The sequence below is a fragment of the Limulus polyphemus genome, unplaced genomic scaffold (assembly GCF_000517525.1).
Source record: "Limulus polyphemus unplaced genomic scaffold, Limulus_polyphemus-2.1.2 Scaffold10300, whole genome shotgun sequence".
NCBI lineage: Eukaryota > Metazoa > Arthropoda > Merostomata > Xiphosura > Limulidae > Limulus > Limulus polyphemus.
Window position 1 is genome coordinate 7151 of NW_013675910.1, and position 10253 is coordinate 17403.

At 31.3% G+C, this 10253-nt stretch overlaps 1 protein-coding gene across 1 annotated transcript; it reads right to left on the minus strand.

Moving 5' to 3' along the window:
* Window positions 1–5340: 5340 nt before the first annotated feature.
* LOC106476325 (adenylyl cyclase-associated protein-like) lies at window positions 5341–9968 on the minus strand. Its single transcript, XM_013936986.2, has 4 exons — window positions 9477–9968; window positions 8252–8334; window positions 7693–7836; window positions 5341–6087 (listed from the first exon to the last, which is right to left on the minus strand). The coding sequence occupies exons 1-4, from the start codon at window positions 9553–9555 to the stop codon at window positions 6007–6009; spliced, it is 387 nt and encodes a 128-aa protein (XP_013792440.1). The 5' UTR covers window positions 9556–9968; the 3' UTR covers window positions 5341–6006.
* Window positions 9969–10253: the final 285 nt, after the last annotated feature.

A 10253-nucleotide genomic window follows, 5' to 3' on the forward strand; every position in this document is an offset into this window, starting at 1 on the left:
AACTGAAAGTTTTATGAGTTGTTTTTATGAATATTTTCCGAAGCTCTTAAATAACTAGGTAAACATTTCATGATTTCTAAATAACCAACATTTTAATATTGATGTTCATTTGGCCCTCTACTGGTTCACTCGAAATTAATTTAGCTCATTATTCAAAATAAAACTAACGACATGCGGAGTCTAATAACATTTGTGTAAAGTTAATCAATGTATAAATAATTAAATTTCTTCACAAAGTACATTTTTATTTACTACTTACATAGGCCTTTCATTAAAATTCAAGAAGCTAATACTTAATACTTGCACAAAATATTTGTTGAATTCAATTTATTCCCTCAAATATGCTACCATCTGGTGTGTAGAAAGTACAACAAATAATAACAATTTTTACTGGATGTTAATAATACGATGACTTACTAGAATCACTGTTTATTGTAAGTCTATTAGCTAAATATTTTCCAAGAACTACTGTTGTCAGAGAAAATATAACAACAATTCATTTATAATGTTCTTTTTCTGTATATTAACAAAAACCTTTTCTATATATTAGGATTCATAATGTCAAAATTACATTCATAACAAGATGTTGTCATTGGGAATTTTTGGCCGAGTTTTATGATAGGTTTAATGATCTTAAAAGTAGTTAATCGGTTGTTCTCAAAAGCCATATTTTCAAGAAATATATTTCATCAGTAGAGCGCGTTCTGGTGAACAAAATAAATCAAATTTGATATATTTTCTTTAATTTCAGAGATTATATATGATAATTAGTAGTTTTTAATTGACAGTTTGTAATAAAATTACGAATTAAACGTAAGTTTATTATTGAATCAGTAAAATTATTAAAATCCTGAACATTCTATCTGATATACACTGTACAATGGTACTGGTAGTTTAGTAAAAAATATTTCCTAAGATTTATCTGATACTCGGTATTGTATTCCTGTCTAACTATTAGTTTGGATGTATTCCTTAGTACTAAGAGTTGTCAGTATTAGGTGTTGATAGACGTCATGATCTATAGACTGTTATATTTTGTTGATGCTACACACAAACGGATGAGCTAATCAATATAATACACAAAAGTCAATGTTAACTTGTCAGTTATATCGTGACATAAAATTATAAACGACATAACCTGGTTGTTAAACTCTCAGGATCGAAACCTGTTGCCGAATACGAAGAAATATATATATATATCTAGGTCTGTTTAGTTGTGAGAAATAGTTTATAACGTCTGTAGAAATTAACTTGAAAGATTCTGAAAGTTTACAAAAGTCAATAAATTGATAGCTTCCTTTAAAAACAAATATCTAAGTAAGAAAAGATTAAAAAAATCTGTCTAACGATCAAACTTGTGTATAATAAAAAGTGACAAGGAGTTGAAAACGGCACATGAAGCGTAATATTTTAACAGTAAATATTAGAAATCTCTAACAGAGGGCGCTTGTGTTGATAATTACTTATTGTCGTTTTAATTCATCGTAATTAGTAGGTAGAAAAAAATGGCGTTCCAAGAAAATGACGCAGGATTTCATAATAATGAGATATCATCCTTATGGTTCAGTATATTTTGGAAAGTATTTATGTTTGATATAATAATATAGAGACGGTATTTTGGAACAGAGAATTATAATAATTGACAAAAATTATCAGCTTAATGATAAAACAAAACACTAACGTAATAACAGGAAGCATTTATTAGACGTCTCTGTTATTACATTCGTGTTTTGTTTTATGACAAAAATAATTAAAAATTAATGCCACCATTACTCATAAAAATAATTTAAAGCAGTGCCATCTATTGTAAAATGAGTGAAAAGTTATGCCACCTAGTGTAATAATAGAGTAAATAGAATTCAATTCCGGTTTATATATTAAGAATTTTCCTAATTTCGTTATTATATTTTCTGTGTCATTTATAAAAGAGTTATTAGTGTTCTTTCCGTCGCTAGAGATTTTTTTTTAATTTCGAGCGCAAGAAATAAATTGTAATGTTGAACTATTTGTTTATGGTAAACAGTAAATCTGAAGTCAACAACCAAAACATCGTTTTCTTTTTTACAAAGAAATAGCCGTCACGTTAAATAGCAAGATATTATTTTGGTGTATATATACACATGAAGAAGGAACATGAGTAATATTTTACAATCTATATTTTAGGGTAAACAAAAATAATCTGGACGTAATTAGGAGAGGAAGTTTGACGTCACTAAGTAAAACTTAAAAATCACGTGTTGGATATAATACTTGAAAATAAGTATGAGATTGTTTTGTAAACTGTAACCGTTCTAAAAATCTATAAAATATTATAATATGGTTTTGTGACATTACCCTGAATTAGTCTAGAACGTAAACCATCAACTAATAACGAGTTTATTTACACTACAAACACTGTTAGACACGTGAAATAAAATAATTCAGCTCATTAGTTTGTTTTTATGGTAGTTATAGGAATATTATGATTAAATACCCAATTAAACAACACCAACTTTACGGTGAATTGGTCGTTAGATCTTAACTGTCAGTACAATGATATCACGTGACAACGTCGTTACTAAGTTCTACTTGACATGTTTCATTCCACGAGTAAGTAAAACTTGAATATTTTGATACAATAAACACGTGCCTTACCTTATATTAACAGTTTACCAAACGTGTTCATTGGCTAGGCCTTACAACTAGATTAATATTGACCAATAGAAAACATTATAAGATATTATCAGTGTTATATTCACTAACTTGATATGATTACTTGCCGATATGACGTCATATGTTCAAAGCGTCCTTTTCTCAGTATCACACACAAGTCGAAAAACGTTAACATTTTCCTAACCCTAATCTATTCTTAATCAGCGTACACTAGATAATTTGTTAACATTTAAATACAATAAAACTATATGGCTTTATATATTATCTATAAACTCATTACTGATTATATTATCACAAGAATAATATCAAGGTTTGTCCGAATGTTATTAAAAAATTAATTTTACTGTACGACTCAACCTAGACATTAGATTAGAAGATCAGTTTATTAAAACTAGAGATATAAATGTCCATTAAAATAGCGTTAGAGGACACGACGAGCGTTTGGTAAAAACCGGGAATTTTGTGGTTCTATTATCTCCAGTTAAGTTTCTCGCCATTGATTTTGTAGATGTAGGTGTAAACTTGTGTAATAACTTCGAATTGTTGGAAGTTTTACTGAGAAAAAATGTTTAGGTACTAACATGTTACGATGTTCATTATTTACAGCTGTTGTCACCTTTCAATTACAAATGGATGAGGTGTTTGTTCCCTCGTGAGTTTGATCTGTAAATACTGCCAATAAATTACATTATTTATTTTAAGGAAAGTGTCGTATAAAACAGTTTGATAAATTTTACATTCAACACACAGCTGTTTTATATAGTGGATCTATATAACCAAATTTGGAACACTAAGGGTTAAATATCTAACCAATAATCAATATATAATCATCGTTGACGTCACTGGTAGTTTTCTTTGAACCAATTTGGAGGTTTTGCTAAGCCTACTTTAAAATGTAATTTGGTTGAATTTTGCACAAAGCTACAAGGACTGTCTGTACTAACTGTCTAAAAGTTACAAGTGATAGGCTGGAAGAAAAGTGGCTAGTTAACACAGCATATTATTTTTACAATGAATGGTGGGATTGGCCATTATGTTATAACACCTCTTGGTTGAAAGGACGAAAATGTTCGGTGATAGTTTTTGATCCCACAACTGGTATATTATGAGTTGAGGTACATTACTTTTTGTTTTTACAGTTAACTGTCACTAGTTAGAGGTTAATAATGGTTTTTTTTAAATAGAAAATTGTCCTTAAATGTAAGGGTGTTCAAGATTCTCCCCCCCCCCCAATAACAACAACATTATCTGACCTTTTAAATGATTTTAATTTTTGTCAGCAACATGTAAATGAAGTAATGTATAATCTGTACCAAAGATTGAAAACCTGAAGCTATTTCTAGTACCACAGAAAAGTAAACTATCTCATGAAAGGAAGTTTTATTTGTTATATTACTTCTACATGAGAAACTTTGAAACATTAATGACATTTTTTATCTCACAAAATCTCTCTATGGGATGTCTGTTTAGTATTATGAGAAAAAACTACCAACCTATCAACACACCTTAAGGCCACGGATTTCATCCTTTATGGCCAGGGTACAAATCTAAGGCCACAGATTTCACCCTTTATGGCCAGGGTACAAGTCTAAGGCCACAGATTTCACCCTTTATGGCCAGGGTACAAGTCTAAGGCCACAGGTTTCACCCTTTATGGCCAGGGTACAAGTCTAAGGCCACAGATTTCATCCTTTATGGCTAGGGTACAAGTCTAAATTATTTTTTCTTTCTTTCTTTTAGGGGGGGGGCTATGCCTACCAGATTGTGAGCTTTACAAAGTTTTTTTAAAGTTAATAAAGCAAAAACTGTGATTTACAATATCCTACACACAGTAGCTTAAGTGGTTAAAGAATTTGACCAGTAAACCAGTTCATGGTTTGAATCCCACCTGGTCTTAGGTTTCATCTCTTTCAGGAAAAAAATACGGCTTTCCAGGACAGCCCAACAGCATCTGAATTTCTTTCAAAGAACTGGTTAGCAGAGAAAGCTAAAGTTTTTTTTTAAATGACATATTATGTAATAATGTCTGAATACTAATTTCCCATGGAATGAAAAATTTAAACCAAGAAGGTAGATGTGGAATGGAGTCTTATTCCAAAAAAAACATCACACAAGCTGAGAATCTTCAAGTTTCTGAATTATCTTATTCAGTTTAACAAGAAATATGAGTATTTACAACTAACCTCAACTTTGTTCTATTAACTGTTACTTAAAGCCGAGTGGTTGCTCATCCTTTCAAAACTAACGACACGGAACACACACCTGTAACTATCGGAATATTCCCATTTGTTCCTGCAGAATTCAACTGGTTACTTTAATTCAGAAAACTGTTTTCAGAAAATCATTATTGAGATATTAATTATTTGTACTGGATGTATTTAGAATATTTTAGAATATATGAGTGGTTGCTCATCCTTTCAAAACTAACGACACGGAACACACACACCTGTAACTATCGGAATATTCCCATTTGTTCCTGCAGAATTCAAGTGGTTACTTTAATTCAGAAAACTGTTTTCAGAAAATCATTATTGAGATATTAATTATTTGTACTGGATGTATTTAGAATATTTTAACAGTGCATATAGACTGAAACCTCTTTAATGTATAACACAGAAACAAATAGTACTATATCCAATGCTGTGGCAGCTTCTTTGTGTAAGAGTAATTGACACAAACTTCATCAACTACTGTTTTAAACCTTTGCTTTTAATAAGACAATAATACACGATTTTCTGGAGGTAATCATTATTTAAAGTAGTCTTTCTCGAGGTATGGCTATATAACATTAGTTTTGACTAGTTACAATTACGTATACATTAAACATACAGTAAACTGAAAAAAAAGAAATCTAGAGTCCTGAAGCAACTGTTAACAAGTGGAAAGCTTAATATGTATGTATATATATATGTATATGTTAAATACTGCAAAAATTAAGATTAAGTAGAATCTATAAGCTTATGACACGATTAAATTAATTCATGAATAATGTTTTAACCTATAATTTAACAGATATTTAATGCTAAACAAAATTATGCAAGTTGACACCTGGTGGTTAAAACAAGTTTGATTGCTCACCATACACACACACAGAGACTAATAGCATTTAAAGATACTTTGTTTCAAAAGCCATGGCAGTAGGCTTTTTAAGAAAAACATCAGAAATTCTTTTCCAAGACTCAGTATACTACCAACTGATGCCTGTTCACCCTAATCTTGAAAATAGCAAGTCTGAATGGAAATCATAACTGCAATTTAACATAATTCCCCCACTTTATTAGCTGTGACCTGTCAAAGACAACAGTAAGAGCACTGCCACACTGATGCTCACATTGTGTGTGATTAGTGTAAACTTCACATCTTATCCACACACTCTGTATGGATTCCCTTACCCGTCCAGGTGGTCTTGAACTGCTCCGGCACAGCAAACTCCACCTACGGAATCAGAAAACAGCAAATATTAAACCTGGCATGAAATGTTCCAATAGTCAATGCTACAATATTTTATAAACTTTGTTTTTGGAGGGGTGATTTATTTTCAGAAATAGCTCTTTTTTTCAATACTGCTAAAAAATAAATTATAACTAGCTTATATTTTTCTTGTTATGTACTGCCACCCTAATCAGATATTATTTTGCTTCCCCCACCCTCCAACATGATTGCTCTAGAAATGAAGCCTTCTTTGTTACGTCACTAATCACGTGGTCACACAGTGCGTTTGACTGGTATCTCGATCTGTTGTGGCGGGTTGAAACGACCCGTATTACAAAATTAAATAAAAACATAATTTATCAAATATTTGTTGCTGCTTTCAACATTTCTTAAATTTGCCAGCAGAGGTAGCTGTCTACTCTGCCTACGCATAACCGCAGCCCTGATCTATCTAATATTTTACAAGAAACACTGTAAATAGTGAAAACTAAAAAAAGTATATATTTTCTGGTCTTAACTGCGACTGATCGATCGTTTTAAAATTTTTTGAGGGAATGGTCAACTGTACATAGCCATTCGATGGAATGCAGTTAGTCAAATATCCTGTCTGACTGAAGAGTAGCATTTGACCAATATACTTATAACACAGCCACAACTTCAAATTGTAGAGTGTACTTCCAGAAACCAACCACTAATGTTTAGATTCACAGTCTGAGTACACTAATCACCATACCACACCCAGCCTTAGAGTCGAAGAAATTATGTTTGACTTCCATGAAAATATTGGTTTCTCAAACAACGCTGCCGAGCCCTTTATAATAGCTGGGAGATTCGTTTACTCATAAATTTTACTATCTTTGGGAACACACTAACAATAATTAAAGCACGTTCATACAGTGAAACTCTCGAATAAACTAAACTGGTATTTTAAAGATCTTCTGTTACTTTGTTTTGAACTCTAAGAAGAGTCCCGAACTTTTATCATAATGTGTGTAGAGCATTATCATTGATGTGTAATTCTGTTAATCAAGACATAAATATAAATATTATGTGCTTTAGTGAGAACCAATTCCAAAAATGTTACAATCTCAACAACAAAGCATGATTTCCAATCAATATTTATGTAAAAAAAAAATTGTTTAAAAGAAATTTAAACCTTTATTCAATCAAAAGAAACAAATACAAGAAGATAAAGAAAGCCGAGTTATTATAAAATTATACTTCAAGTTCTTTGGAAATACAGTTTTAAATCACAAAGTCAGTGTCATAGCCTTTATTTTATTTTCCTACGGGTGGTAGACAAAGTTCTAAATGTATTTCTTGAGTTTTGAACAGCAAGATCTTCTAAGAGATCTTATAACATAGGTGAAAACACAAAAAACTCGAACCATAGTCTTATTTAGTCAAAAAAAAATATTTGCATTAAATTCTGCAAGTCAACAGTTTTAGCAAGGATTAGATTTAAAGATAAACTTAATTCTCAGACAAGTTTTAGTGAGGGCCAAAATTATTCCGTATTGATAACCTTTCAAGATTGAAACATTTGAGCTCGACCCATCTAAAAACATTAAACTCATCGGACGATATATTAGGATTAAAAACACTTACATAGTCACCACTGGCTTGTGGAACCGAAACATTAATCTCAGAAGACTTGGAACTGAATATCTGGACATCAAGAGCATCTTTACAGAGAAACAGCTGAGCACCATCCGTTTTATCAACGGAAATTGTCGGGCATTTGCCCATGCACTGGAAAAAAAAAAGGACAGTTACAAACAACAGAAATGGATTCAGTTTATATTGTCAATCTATTTGAAATTATTCACTGTTCAAAAACAGTATTTTCAACTAAATCAATAGCCATTAGAAACACTTTATATGGTTCCAGTATTTCATTCTCTGTATGATAGCTTTATTCGTGGATGAGAGCCAGGTACTGAACGTTTCATGAACTGTATGATGGAGAATGTTCCATCATATTATCGTGAAATTAATTTCAATAAGAAGTTTCTTTCTGTACTTATCTATTTTAATTAAGACCACTTGCTAATTTTCTCACAAGTTAAAATTAAAACAACCTGTTGAGACTCTCAAACAATAAAAATGCACTAAGCTATTAGTAAGTGGCACAGTTAGTTAACCGTTTTCGTATTACTCAACTTACTTGGGCCTGAATTCTATCGCAATTGATAAATTCCATGGAAGAAACGAGATCGTCAAATACTATCGAAGTTTTCTTACACGTGTCTAAATGGAAAAGGAGAAAAAAAATCCTAGCTGAAAACGAATTATTAAAATGACTAGAGTTTAAAAACTCCTAGCTGAATTATTAAAATGACTAGAGTTTAAAAACTCCTAGCTGAATTATTAAAATGACTAGTTTAAAAACTCCTAGCTGAATTATTAAAATGACTAGAGTTTAAAAACTCCTAGCTGAATTATTAAAATGACTAGAGTTTAAAAAGTTACATTCCCACAGCCAATAATCTGAGAAGTAAATGTCAAGTTAACCGTTAAAAAAAACATTTTCATTCTAACAACAAATTATCTTTTCTTACACATCAATAACTTAGTGTTACTTTTATCCTAAGGTTCTGAACAATCACAATCTTTAAACGGTTTATTAATTTCATACAAACAAGTGATAAAATGTAGTGGCTTCTCTGTACACAAGTCTTGAGATAGATCTCCCCCAAACACACCTTTTTTCTAACATTTTAAAAATAGTTACTTTAACGTATAACATACGCAGCTAAACAGACTTTCAACATAACATTTCTTTAAAAGGTTACAGTAACTATACTTTGGTGGCCGATTGACGTGTTAACAACCTTTTAGCACGTACAGTGTCACTGGTCCGTGCTAACCCGATGTGCTAAGATTTTTTACTTCTAGTGAAAAGCGTGTAAACCCGTGATGTAATATTACACGATCTTGTTAATGAATTATTTAACATTTTGCTATCATTGAATCTGTTAATTTTTAAAAACAAACCATCAACCGAATCAAAGGACATTTGTACTTTTTATTTACACGAATGTTATTTCGAGATCCACGTACACTAGGTAATATTGTTTTTTCTACATTAAAATCAGAACACATCTAGATTAAGTACTTTCAGCCCCAATAAACAACATCCTTACAACCAAAGAATCAAAAATATTTCAACACTACGATTTAAAATAACATTACGTACTGTTAATAGATACAACAATTCAACTGTACATATTAACATTTTAAAATGTCTACATTAGGTAATGAATACATTTACACTTCATATTATATATATATATATATACAAATATTTGGTGATAATAAAAACGTAGCGACCCCCTCTTATCTCATTCTTCGTAACCATCCTTCCATTCTGCTGTGAAACATACACTCACCTACGGTTATTGCGTTAACTTTCCCCTTGACCACCACCAAACAATCATTACACTGAAACACTTGAACTGCTTGGTTCATCTGAGTCTGGTCGATAACCAAGTCCTTCCTGCCTTGATGATACTCCTATATATACACATAAACAGTCTACGTTGTTTCTAACACTGGATATTGTTCCATTTATCAACAGCTCGGCATTATAAGAACCATTCATTTTTTACCTATATACATACATGTGCTGATGTTCAAAGACTGAGTAGCTGTTTTCTACATTTTTATATCAGAAGAACATTGTAGTCTCATCACCAGAGTAATTTTAATAACAAAATTTAAGATCTCACGTTGTATTTGTTTGGCCTAAAAATGAGTAATTAAAAGTTTTGGAAAATTCGCTGTACTTATCAGTATAAATATTGTCTCTAATACTCAAATTACAGACTTTTGTTATACAGGGTGGTCTAAAATTACCACTCCTATTTTAAAATTTTTATAATTAAATAACTAAGAAAATACAACCATGCAGAGTTTAACATCCAACTTAAATAGTTTTTATCTTCTTTTTTTTTTATATATTTCCCTCTTGTGAGTAGTGTTACCCTGTAAAATGGTAACCATGCAAGAAAAGGCTCAATACACTATACGGCTCGCAGAGATTAAGTCGGCAACTGTTGTGCAACATAATTACAGGAAAGTATGGGGGTATGTTAAGGATACCATGCAAGAAAAGGCTCAATACATTGTATGGCTCGCAGAGATTAAGTCGGCAACTGTTGTGCAGC